The sequence below is a fragment of the Canis lupus genome, chromosome 6 (genome assembly GCF_011100685.1).
Source record: "Canis lupus familiaris isolate Mischka breed German Shepherd chromosome 6, alternate assembly UU_Cfam_GSD_1.0, whole genome shotgun sequence".
In the NCBI taxonomy this organism is placed as follows: domain Eukaryota; kingdom Metazoa; phylum Chordata; class Mammalia; order Carnivora; family Canidae; genus Canis; species Canis lupus.
In genome coordinates this window covers 55268209-55281221 of record NC_049227.1, presented here as the reverse complement: position 1 = coordinate 55281221, position 13013 = coordinate 55268209, and the positions used below count along the sequence as shown (strand labels likewise).

Here is a 13013-nt window from a genome sequence, read left to right as displayed (position 1 = left end):
GTTCTTTTATCAAGATTATCTTTATCATTATCTGAGAAGTATTTTTAATGATTAAAAAATGAGGTAATGCTGTGTTCTCCATCTTTAATCACCTTTGTATAACTAGAAATATTATCATCTTTGTCTCTTTCTCCTCCCTATACTTCATCCTTTCAGTCACTGGTATTGGGTCATTTTTCATTCTAGACATTCTTAATGTGGATATTGTAGTGTTAGTAAGTCTCTCTTCAAAGAAGCTCCCCCTTTTTTATCTTCTCCACCAAATTTATCTTCTTGAAACGTAATGTTTTCCATTGTTAAAATTTTAAACAGCATTAGCCTTATAATCTATTAATAAAAAAAGCACTGTAATCCCCAACGAGAATGCACATTCCCCCATTACACTGGACTTGCTCTCTTTTTCCCTCACTTCTGCATCATGGCTAGTGGATTTCCACCCTTATAAATCTCTAAGACATAATTTAATAACGTTTTTTCCCCTAGTAAGATAGAGATAATACGTGTTTCCTTGAAGAAAAATTAGAAAATGCGAATAGATTTTTTTTTTCCTTCTTGGTGCTTCTTAGCCTTTCACTCAGAACTTCTATCAGTATTTTGGTGTCTAGCACATATTTTAATAAAAATGAGATCACACTGAGACTTTTTAAATCTGCTCCCTTCCTTATTTTTGAATGTTCTTTCCTTGAGTTTATTTTAGTCTTCCTTTCCATTCCTATTGATCTCACTATATATATCTTATCTGGATTATCATAATCTCTTAAATGGTCCTTTTGCCTCTTCTCATTTTCTTAATAGTCTTTTTTCTAAAACCTTAGTAAAAACACATTTGACTTCTTTTTTCTTGTAGGGTAAGTCACAACCTGACTTTGACCTTTCTTTGACTATCATCTGCTTGGAAGAGTCTTAGCTATTTTGTAGTCAGGCTCTGTGCTCTTGTGCTTTCATGACCTCATATCTGTGACATCCTGCCCCATTCCCCCAACAAAGACAGATACTAATAAAAAATAGCTTGATGCTCATTATCTTCTTGGTGAAGTTTTCTCATTCTACAACCCACCTGATTGAAGAATTCTTATTTAAAGTACCAGCTTTTCTGGAAAGATTTGTAAATTCCCCTCTTAATCAGTTAACAGTTCAGTGATCATTTGACCTTTTAGTAAGGGTTTTCTGAGTGTAAAATGAGTGTGAGACATTGGATAGATCTCTGGGAGTTAGTAAGGGAGATACCAGGGCCTAACTTGGCCAACCTCCCAGCTTGCTCTAGGCCTCGCTGTGCCACAGAGTCATTTTACATGCAATCTTTGAGAAATATAAAAATCCAGGTTTAACCCCAGTTCACGTAAGTAAAATAAACTCTTATAGAAATCACGGAAGAGGTAGAGATAGACTAACTGATTTAGGAAATAGAGAAATGATAATACCACTTATGAAAATATGGAAGCCATGCATATCATGAGGTGAGGGACTGCCTAAATCAGTGCAAATCTTTAGTTTCTGATACATTCTACAAACCCATTAATTCTGGGAGTGGTAGTGATTCTCAGGGCATCCTTTGTAGAAAGGCGTTTCAGGACCATTAGTAATCAAAGTTGGCCAGATTTTGCTAAAGTGAGACAAATAAAGTTGGTACTTATTTCAAGGAAAAATTAAGCCCAGAACAGAAAATGAAGGAAAAAAATAAAGGATCTTTTTCTAGTGTTACCTTATACGTCAAATGATTTAGGATTGAGACTGTATTTAAGATCTGAATTAAAAGTTAGCATTACTGTTAAAGTGACATATACAGGTAGTGTTTATTAAAATCTGTTGCCAACTGAATACCTAACTTGCAGATGATGGATAGGATAAGATGGTATCTTTGCTTTCTGTCAAATGTTGGAGTAGCCGCTATCACTGCTCAGTTACATTTTTTGACATTGTCTTTTCTTATGGCTTTATTATTCTGTGTTTGACATTGTCTTTTCTTATGGCTTTATTATTCTGTGTTTATGACTCTCTGCCTTGTCTGCACCTGAAGTGCTGTATTTCTAGTACCTTCACCTTTTTTAAAAGCAATGTTTTGCAAAAATTACGTAAGTTATAGTTGCAGTTGCTACTCAGCACCATAACTTTGACTTTAAATATATTATTCAGCAAATGACCCTGCTGCCATATGCCCTCCTCTCTGACTTTAGCTTCTATATTACTGTCATTATTATTCCGATTTAGAAGATTTAAGTAGGGTCAGCTTTGACTGTGTTGTGTTGGAATTTGGAGGGTAGGTTCTCATCTCACAAAGAGAGAAGGGACTCCTGACTCGGCCTCTCATCTTTCCCCTGGGTAATCCCATCTTCCACAGCATTGCTTAAGTAATGTTCTCAAAATGACACATTTTAACATTTTGTTCTACCTAGCGGCTTGCAGTAGTTTAATATTGCTAAATTCTGCTGGATATCCACTTTGTTATTTGTATGACTTCAATCTATTATCTATTTCCTATTTCCCATTAAATTTTGTTCTACCTAGCGGCTTGCAGTAGTTTAATATTGCTAAATTCTGCTGGATATCCACTTTGTTATTTGTATGACTTCAATCTATTATCTATTTCCTATTTCCCATTAAATCCCTTATCTTCTTTTACTCAATTCTCATCCTCTCATCCTCTCCTCCTCTCTTATTTTACTTGGTCTGTTTAATGTATTCCTAACATCAGAACCCTCTTTTGCCAACCCAGGTCTTTCTATCCTGTCACTTATTACATGAAGTGATGCAAATTATTTACTTATTTACTATGCTGTTTTCTTATTTTTGTGTGTGTAAATCTTGCCTTAATCACTAAATTGAGGGCAGGGGCATTATTAGAGATTTTTTCCAACAAATTGAACCACATTTATCCCATTAGGCACAATTTTAACCTTCAGTATTTGCTTAACTGTACATTAATAGTTACTATCATTTTTTTATTAGATTTATATATTAAAAACATAAGACAACCACAATACACTGTGATTCAGGTAATGTAAGTTACACTGCTAGCTTCTGCTAATTGTATGAAGGCAAGTCATTTGAGCTGCCTGGGATTCACTTTTGAATTCTGGATGACAAAGTTAGATCAAATGCTGTGTAAGGCTTTTTAAATTTATATTATATTTTTAAATTCTTTTAAACTATATTTAAAAATCGCATATAGGTAAAATGTCAGCCACTGTGTTAAAACTAGAATAAAGATTTGAATTTAGAAATAAAAAACCTTTACCAAGGTAATGTTTCTTTTAAGTTTTAAAAATGCATTTATTTTACTATACCTGGTTTATTTTAGACAGGTTACTTGGTACTTATTGCTGTTATGCTGGTGTCTCGAACATATTGTGATGTTTGGATGATTCAAAATGGTACACTCATTGAAAGGTACTTTTCTATTCACCTTCCTCCTGTATGTATAAAATACTCATTTGTCTCATATTTAACATTATTTTAAGCAAGACATAGATACTCATTAGGTATAAATACTTAAGTCAAAGTATGTGTTAGTTCATTTACTTAAAAAGAGATATTTATTGAGTGTCTCCTATGTGCCAGGTACCATGCGACTCTGTGATAGGGATATGCTGGTGAACAGGGGAGACCCTGTGCCAAGCCCTGCAGAGCTGAGAGTTTATAGAGGGTTAGGAACAAGGAAATAAAATGCAGTATAAAAAATGTAGTGGGAGTTTAAAAAAGTCACCAAGTTGGATGTCTGAAATTAATGAGGTAATTTGGAGGAAAATAATGCCAAAGAATTTCGGAGAATCATATTGAGAATGTTTATTATAAGCACAAAAACAATTTGTTGACATTTCCTTCAATTTCTGAAGTTAGTGCTTTATATGTTTTTTCATTATAGTCTTTGTACATATTATTTCACTATAATTGATAATTTTGAATTTAAAAACTTACAGTAACAGTTGGGATGTTAACATTTATCTATTAAAAGATTTTATTCCTTGTGATACGAAATTGAATGTCAGAGTAAAACATTTTTCTTGGAATTCTGTTTCCTGGTATGCAGTATTTTATCAGAAAATTTCTTAAAATAATAACTTTCTGAATGCAGTACTTAAAATTTTTGAATGAAGGCTGTCTAATTTTGAATTAAGTTGGTTTTTTTCCCCTCATATTTTTGGTTTGCTTCTCAGTATTTGTAGAATGAGGAAGAATGCTTTATGCACATGTTTTCCGATTCATCTCTCTAGGAGAAGAGAAAAAGTTACTTGCATAGAATTAAAGCCAAATGCCTCAGAACATGTGTAATTGTGTAGGCTCTTGTATTCAACACAGGTCTTCTTGAAACCTGTGGTCGTGCCCTGCCCTTTTCTCCTAATCAAAGTTAATATAAAACAGCTTAAAAAGGAATACTTGAACATAGCTTAATGTTAAATAGTTTTACTGGTCTTAATCACAAACATATCCGTTCTTTCTTCCATTTTTCCACTTGTAACTGCCATTCCCAGAGTCAGTTGTTTTCTTTTTACTGTTCATCTCTACCTCTGCATTTCCGTGTAAGTTGTATTATTGTCCTAGATTTTTCAGTTTTAAAGGGCATGTATTTATTTCCTACTTTGAAAGATGGAAATTAGCTCTTTTATACTCCTACCCATGCCTGTGCCCATCCTTAGGTTGTTTTACTGCATTTTTTTGTTGTTGTTAAGTCAGAATTTATTGTTTACATTTTTTGCCTACTTAGAGCTGAGCCACATACTGTACTTTGGTAGTTTCTTTGATATACACAACTTTTTTCTCCCCCTGGCATTTAAAAATTACGGGTTTTTGTTTGTGTGCCTTAGTTTTTTGCCTACTTCTTACTAATTCAGCTCAAGCTTATTGACAACACTTTGTAAAATCTTTTCAATATTGTAATATGGTCATACACACCAGGCGATCTTTTGATTTTTGTCTATTACCACCCCACCCTATACCTCTTGTTAGTTTTTTCTCTTCTAACCCTAATCAATATTGATTGTACTTTAAGTTCACTAAAGAGCAGTCCTGTTTGAATTTGTTTTAATTATGATCTTGGGAACTTTTTTTTTTTTTTTTTAAGATTTTATTTATTTATTCATGAGAGGCAGAGAGAGAGGCAGAGACAGAGGCAGAGGGAGAAGCAGGCTCCATACAGGGAGCCCGATGCGGAACTCGATCCTGGGACTCCGGAGTAACGCCCTGAGCCAAAGGCAGATGCTCAACTGCTGAGCCACCCAGGCGTCCCGACCTTGGAAACTTTTTAGATCTTTCTCTTCTGCATTAAATAACTGGTTTTCTGAATCCTTTGAATTCTTCCTTAGTTTACTTTCTCATTTTGGCATGTGCAGACTTTTTCTGAGAAGGGGCACTAGGGAAATAAATTTTTGAGACCTTGTAGATCTGATAAATAAGTCTTTCTTCTCCTCTTAAACTTGATTGCCAGTTTAGTTATATTTATACATTCCAACTTGGAAATCATTTTTTATTAGAATTTCGAAAGTATCACCCTCTTCTGTAGAGCTCAGCAGTTCTCAGCCTTGGTTGCAGGATGATTAGAATCATCTGGGGAATTTTGAGAACAATTAATACCTGGGCCTACCCCTAGAGATTCTGATTCAATTCATAATTAGTTTTGGAAGCATCTGTGGTGATTCTAATTCTAATGTGCAGCCATCGTTAAACACTGCTGGTCTAGCTGCCACATATGGTGTGGAGGCCCATTGCTGTGCTACTTGCCCTTCCTTAGCAGTGGATCTGTTTTTACCCCCAGTGGAAGTTTTTATGATCATTTTTTAAAATTGTTGATGTATTGCTGGTGTTTAGGAATTTACTGAATGTCACTGTGATTTTTTTTTTTTTTCCATTGTTCTGGACATTAGGTGGGCTCTTTTCAATTGAGAAACTCATTCTGCATTCTGAGAAATTTTCTTATGCTTTTAAAAAATTCTCCCTCTCCATTTTTTTCCTGTATTTTTCTGGAATCATTATTACTTGCGTGCTGGAACCCTAAACTGATCATCTGATTTATCTCTTAATTTCTCTACTGTTTAATCTCTAACATTTTATTTTCTGGGAAAAATTTTTTTTTTTACTTTATCCAATGAATTTGTATTTATCATCATTTTATTTTCAAGAGTTATTTTTTGTATGAATGTTCATTTTAGAGCAATCATTCTTTCAAGCGTGTGACTTTTTTTTTTTTTTTAAACTTCCTGCATTTTCTATTTCTTCTTGGTCCTCAGTTGTTCTGATTTGTGTTGATCATGTGAGAAGCTTTCCTCAGTTTTCATTCTTGCCTGTCCACTCATCTTTAAAAGTGAAGGGCTAAAAAACTTGCTATAAGTTGAGGGCTTATTGATAGTCTGGTCTCCTTGAATGGTGTTTGTATAGAGAGTCTGGTTATTTTTGTGTGTGTGCCCTAGTGAGGAATCTTCTAACAAATTCAAAGAAGTTTGTCATAAACACAATTGAAGTGTTTACTTGTTGCTGCTAGCATATCAACTCTGAAGGATCAATTTTATTGCTAAGTTCTGTTTATATGAGCTGTGTACATAAGCAATTATCCTTTGTATAATGTAGAGAAGACCTTTATGCCCTTTTACATGCTTATAGAATTTTATATTTTTTCCTTTGATGACTTTATTATCTAAATGCCATATTTGTTAATAAAAATACAGGCTTTCCAACTATAGCATTGTTATATACCTATAGCAAAAACATACAGCTTATATTCATTATAAGCATCCTATTAGCTATCTGTGTAGAAGTCACATATTACATATAAAGAACCTTGCACAACTTTGTATAGTAGTTTATTTTTAAAAAATTTTTTTCTTTTATTTACATTTTATGATTTCTTGTTTTTGTAATCCGAAAGAATAATATTTGCTCTTATAAACTAGGGATTTCCAACTTTAGTTGAATAGATGCTAATTTTAATTTTCTCACATACTTAATGCCCTGAATAAAATGCATTGCAGAGAGTAGATTGTACATTAACTGGTGATGATAGACAAGAAGAAAGTTATCTAACATGAGCCAGCTAGTAATCAATTTGGGTACTCATTTTAAAAATTTAGATATGAGATGGAAAAAAAAGTGAAAAAAAAAAAAAAACCCTAAGAGTTTCTAAAAAACATACTATTTTGATACTATTTAAACTTACAGAAAAGTTGCAAGAACAATACAAGGAACTTCCTTATACTCTTAACCCATAATCATCAATTGTGAAAGAGTAATTTTAAAGTAAATTGTTAACTTTCTCCTTGATAAATATTTTTGAGCTTCTATGTATAAGATCTTTGATATTTGGTTAAATTTAACATTTTTAAACATTGTGAATTCATAATATGAAACAGTTTTATTGAAAAATAGCACCTTACTCTAACTTGCTACTAAAGCTACATTATAAATTAGTTTTTCTGTTTATTCCTTTTTGTTTCTTCCAAAGAGATTTAGATACATGTATTTCTGCTAAAAAAAAAAAAAAAAAAAAAAAAGTCTGAAAGAGACTCATTATGGTCCTTAATGTGCATTTTAATATCCTTTACATTTTTAAAAAGGCTTGTTAGCAGTGGCTACTAAAGAGTTTGGAATATGGGCAAATTTTAATAGGACGGAGACTCCTTCTTTAAGCTAGAAAATGGGAATTTCATGATATGGAGGAGATTCCTTCATATCTTGTTGCTTATATAATGTAAAATTATAAAGATATATTTTATTTTCACCCATTTGATTGTAAGCAGCATTTTATAATCACCAAGTTATTTTTTATGAAGATCCATGCATGTTTTGGAGGTAATATTATGTAAGCTGTAAAACCACTTTTTATTATTATTTTTCTTTTTCAGCGGAATAATAAGCAGAAATAAGGCTTTATTCAAGAAACCATTTTTTAAATTTATAGCTGCTACTCCAATGGTAACCATTGCTGAATGATAGCATGTGCTTTACCAAGTTTTATAATCTTGTGTGTTTCACAGCTTGGATGCACTAAAGCACTTTGGTTTTATGTAAGGTTTGGTTCAAACAATTTTAATATAAACCTCTAAACTTTTTGTACTGTCTAAATTGCTCTTGTTTTTAATATTCTTATTTCTAGAAACCACATTTTTATGTGGTTCTATTTTGGCTTTTTCTAGTTCAACTTAAATTATTATTATTTTTTAAAGATTTTATTTATTTATTCATGAGAGACACACACACACAGAGAGAGAGAGAGAGAGAGAGAGAGGCAGAGACACAGGCAGAGGGAGAAGCAGGCGCCATGCGGGGAGCCCGATGTGTGACTTGATCCTGGATCTCCAGGATCACACCCTGGGCTGAAGGAGGCACTAAACCGCTGAGCCACCAGGGCTGCCCTAGTTCAACTTAAATTAAAAAACAAAAAATTGTTTAGCACTTCTATCAAAATTGGACTGTTAATTGTTCTGTCAATCTAAAGTAACATTTCCCAAGTATGTTCTATGGAATGCCAGCTATGACAGCTACAAAGCCCTCTCAGAGCATCTTAATGCACATGTTTTATGTTAAGAGCTTTGAGAAGGTCTTTGATAAAGACATTTGTTAGCTTTGTGTAACTCAAGTTTTCTCAAATTTATTTTACCATGCAACTTTTTTGCTCTAAAAGGCCAATTAACATTACTTGGCATTATTCACCTACTCTCTCACAAAAATAAAATTATTTCTGTATCACATACCCTTTTTTTTTCATATATGTGGAGCTAGGTTTAAATAATTTAGCACAGTGTTTTTCAAAATATATTTTACTTATATTGAGGAATATTAATAAACATTTGAAAAAAGAATGTGTGATCAAATAAGTTCTTGATATTTTTAGAACAGATAAATATGTAAAATAAATTAAAAAGATAAAAGAGGATTTGGTCTAGTTGTAGTGTGTTAACAGATCTGAAGCCTCTACAAAACCATTCTGAGGCTCTGAGAAACCCTGCCAGTCTACTCTCTGTCTCTTGTTTGCCAGGGTCAGCAAACAAGGTTCCACTGGTCACATCCCACTGCCATCTGTTTTGGAAATTTTTATTAGGGTGCAGCCAGTCCCATTCTTGCCTGTTTTTGCTCTGCAGTAGCAGAACTAATTGAAACAGATACCTTACCTTGTGGCCCACAAAATCTTAAAATATTTACTCTTGACCTTTTACAGTGAGAGTTTGCTGATCTGATCTCATTAGGTTATCTCTGCCATTAATTCATACAAATGAGAATCAGGATATTTAAATATTTAAAAACAAATACTAGTTTATTTCATCCATAATAACCCATTGCTGGCTCTATCAACTTGTTTCCCCATCTAAACCCTTTTTGTGGTAGCATATGCCTTTTTTTAAATTACAATTTTTATGAAGGAAAGAACTAAGGAAATCATTGTTTTTTTTTTTTTTTTTTGGTTGTTGTTGTTAAAGATTTTATTTATTTATTCATGAGAGACACGGAGAGAGAGGCAGAGACATAGGCAGAGGGAGAAGCAGGTCCATGCAGGAAGCCTGATGTGGGACTCGATCCCAGGACTCTGGGATCATGCCCTGAGCCAAGGGCAGATGCTCAACCACTGAGCCACCCAGGCGTCCCAGGAAATCATTGTTATTTAATTTTGCCGTTTATAGAGTGATTTCAAGAAGCCTATTTAAAATGATCAAATTTCAAAAGTTGGAAACATGTTTTTGCAAGAAAATGTTTTTCAGCATCTTTTTTTTTATTGATTCTTTTGAGTCAATAAAAACTTCCAAGAGTAATTTTAGAGCTTTACAGGTGTTCTTAGTGTTAAATATTGCTTCTTTTGCAACTAATGCATTGCATGTGGTGGTTTGCAGTGGTATCATTGGTCGTAGCAGGAAAGATTTCAAGAGATACTTATTCAACTTCATCGCTGCCATGCCTCTCGTAAGTGTAATTCCTTAAAAATCTTTATATAGGGAAAAATTTGGATCTTACTAAAGTCTTCAGATATTTTTGCTTCCTAAGTTTAAAGATTTATGGTACTAAGTTCCTATTTCAGTTTTAGTTTTGTAACTTATAGCAGAGTTTTTCAATGTAAACCTTTATACTAGATAGTAAACATTAATTAGGTTGAGTTCAGTTTCATTGTATACACATGTGAATGTGTACATATGTGTTATTTTATTCTCACCTTTAGGCCAAGGTGTCTGATGTTTAGTAGCATCCCACTTGATGGCAGTAATGTCCTCCCCCAGTTTTGACAAACAAAATGTAGGACATAGCTAGATATCCAGGGGAGACTTAGGAGATGGGGGTAGACATGGTGGCAAAATCACCCTGATTGAGAACCATTGCTTGAGGCTATAAACTGTTATAGTAACTGAACCACTAATGTAGTTTCAGTGAAATTGGGATTTATTATCTGAATTTATTAAAAATAAAGGTCAGTGTTAGGTTTAAATCACAAGTGATAATTTTTAGCTTGGTTCTTTATTGCCACTGTAAGAATTTTTGTATTATAAATAGGGAGAAAAAAGCTTGATTATAAAATCTAGCTACTTAGAAAATGTCAGATATTTAATAAAACTTGACGATATAGTTATATGGTTTTTAGACCTTTAAAAAAAGCTTGAGATAAGTAGTGTAGATATCAGTAAAAGATTGAGATTCCATAAACAACCAGCATTTTCTTGAGAAAATATTTATGTAAATGTGAGTTTGGAACTATGGAATAATTAATTTTAATATAATGATGGAAAAGAGAAGTAGAGGTGACTCTAGAAATAATCTGGAAATGGTATTAGTTGATATGAAATTTATAGTATTTTTGTAACAAATGCAAGTAGAATTTCATTGTCTAGGGTTGTGTAGTGTTTGTAGTAAGAAATAGAAGGTACAAACAAAAATGTCAGGGCTCCTTTACATTGGATACAAAGGTGACAGATTTGGCTTTTTGTTTGTTTACAAAAGTATCAAGTTGTTTCTCATAATTAATGATATTAACATACTCTAAGCTTCAAGAAAGGTTTTAATGTATCAGGATAATATAGCCAATTGCATTTGTGTAGCATGTTCTCTTTGTATCTTTGTAAACTGAGTAAAACAGAACCGAATTATGTCAATTTGGACTATCAGTTATAAAAATCATAGATTTCGGGACAGAGGCAATGATAGAAAAATAAATTATAATTTTGTAAGCAGAAATGTAATAAAACCAGTAATATGTGTTTGTTTGTTTCAGATCTCTGTAGTGAATAACTTCTTGAAGTTTGGGTTAAATGAGCTCAAACTGTGCTTTCGAGTAAGACTAACTAAATACCTCTATGAGGAGTATCTCCAGTAAGTGATAACCTATTTTTATGTTAAAAATACTTAAATAGAAATGCTTGTGATATTGAGATATAGAAGTCTTTCTTTTGTATTGGATATGTTGTTCAAGGAAATTGCTCTTAGACTCAGAAGCACATTGTGAAAGATCTTAGCAATTTAGACTCTAATCCTGGCTCTTCGATTAATTTGCAAGTCTTCCTTCTCTGGACTTGCTTCCTTATCTCTAAAGTAAGGACAGTCTTTAAGGCCTCTTTCAACTCTTAACTTCTGTTTCTCTGAATTTGTACTGTGTGCTAGAATGTGAACTGTTTTTAAAATAATTTTAAATTATTTTCTTACATCTATTTTAGAGCTTTCACATATTATAAAATGGGTAATCTGGACAACAGAATAGCCAATCCAGACCAGCTGCTTACACAAGATGTGGAAAAGTTTTGTAACAGCGTAGTTGATCTGTATTCAAATCTTAGTAAGGTAAGTTTCTTTATTTTCTTTTTAAAAATTATTTGCTAATTTGTTGAGTTTTGAATCTCAGCAAATTTATATAGAATTGATTTGATGGACATATAGCATATAAATACTAAGTGCTTTTATAAGAGAATTAGACTTGTTATAATAGTTTTGATTCCAGTTATTTTCTCTTATTTTTGGAGGTGCCTAAGAATTTACTGTCTTGCAAAGATTTTGTATGAATTTTGCAGGCTGATTTCACTAAAACAACAGAAATGTAAATTTTTGTCACCTGACCTGTGAACTTGTGGCAGTTGGTAGAAATTGATCGTCTAGTTATGTTTCCAGTTCCACATCCATAACACTAGGCTAGGACTTTTTCCTTCCTGTCCATTTCTGTGCTTCATTATCTCTAATTCTAATACAACATTTGAATAATAGTCAACAAATTTTCATAAGATACTAGTTTATTTCAGTTTTCTAATTACTGTTTCCCCTCCGAATATTGCCAAAGCTCTTGAGACTGATGATGGGCTTTAACCAGTTTTCTTCCTGCCAATTTCTTCAGATCTTATTCATCTTACTATCTTATCTCACTACCTTTTACAGCTTTGCTATCGTTTTCCTATTAAGTCCTCTTCTTTGCCATCACCTCCAGTCTTGTCTGGGACATGTACAGGGCACCTGCAAGATAATCCACCTAGCATTTCCTCCTCTTATCCTAGATGCCCTATTTCCGACTCTAATTGACATGACTGCTCTTGGTCTGGAGTGGGGGTTTGTCTCAAAGTGGACCAATTATAGTATCCTTGTGTCTGGCCACATTTGATCCAGATATCCACTCGTAGTCAAAAGAACGATATACAAGGGGCCAGGTCATATTGTAAGAATAGGAATGCTACTGCTTCAACCATGTGGATAGAGGGATGGCAGGCAATTCTTAGAAAAGTGCTGTGTATCCATAAGACCTTCCCCCCTCATGACAGACCCATTACTAGGATGTCTTTTCACTTCATGCCAAACTTTTTACTCAGGTACCCAGAAGGCTTTACTAACTGATTCCATACTCTAGGAACTCTGAAAACTATAAATTGTTCATTAATTCAGCTTTCTTTTACTCCCATTATCACATTTTGTAGTTATCTGTGTATATAGGGGTGGGGGACTGTATATACAAATTTTTGTGTAATTCTGTAGACATTGTTATGTATTCTTTACATCTTGGCACTTGAGCAGCTCTATAGCTCAGATCTTATCACATTGGCAATAGAGAAAAATTTAAAATAATTTTAGTGGTG

General features: G+C 33.2%; 1 protein-coding gene across 6 annotated transcripts in view; it reads left to right on the top strand.

The window, feature by feature from the left end:
• The window catches only part of ABCD3 (ATP binding cassette subfamily D member 3), a 76645-nt gene that overhangs the window by 29758 nt on the left and 33874 nt on the right, over window positions 1-13013 (top strand). For 4 of the 6 annotated variants that reach the window (XR_005361199.1, XM_038541293.1, XM_038541291.1 and 1 more), the window contains exons 4-7: window positions 3299-3387; window positions 9810-9879; window positions 11177-11274; window positions 11616-11739. Coding sequence is in view for 5 of the 6 variants with exons in the window: in XM_038541293.1 (XP_038397221.1) it covers window positions 3299-3387; window positions 9810-9879; window positions 11177-11274; window positions 11616-11739 (381 nt within the window). In the remaining variant the exon portion in view is untranslated. Of the gene's footprint in view, window positions 1-3298; window positions 3388-7829; window positions 7900-9809; window positions 9880-11176; window positions 11275-11615; window positions 11740-13013 lie in introns of all 6 variants that reach the window. The other 2 variants (XM_038541292.1, XM_038541295.1) reach the window with 2 other exon arrangements.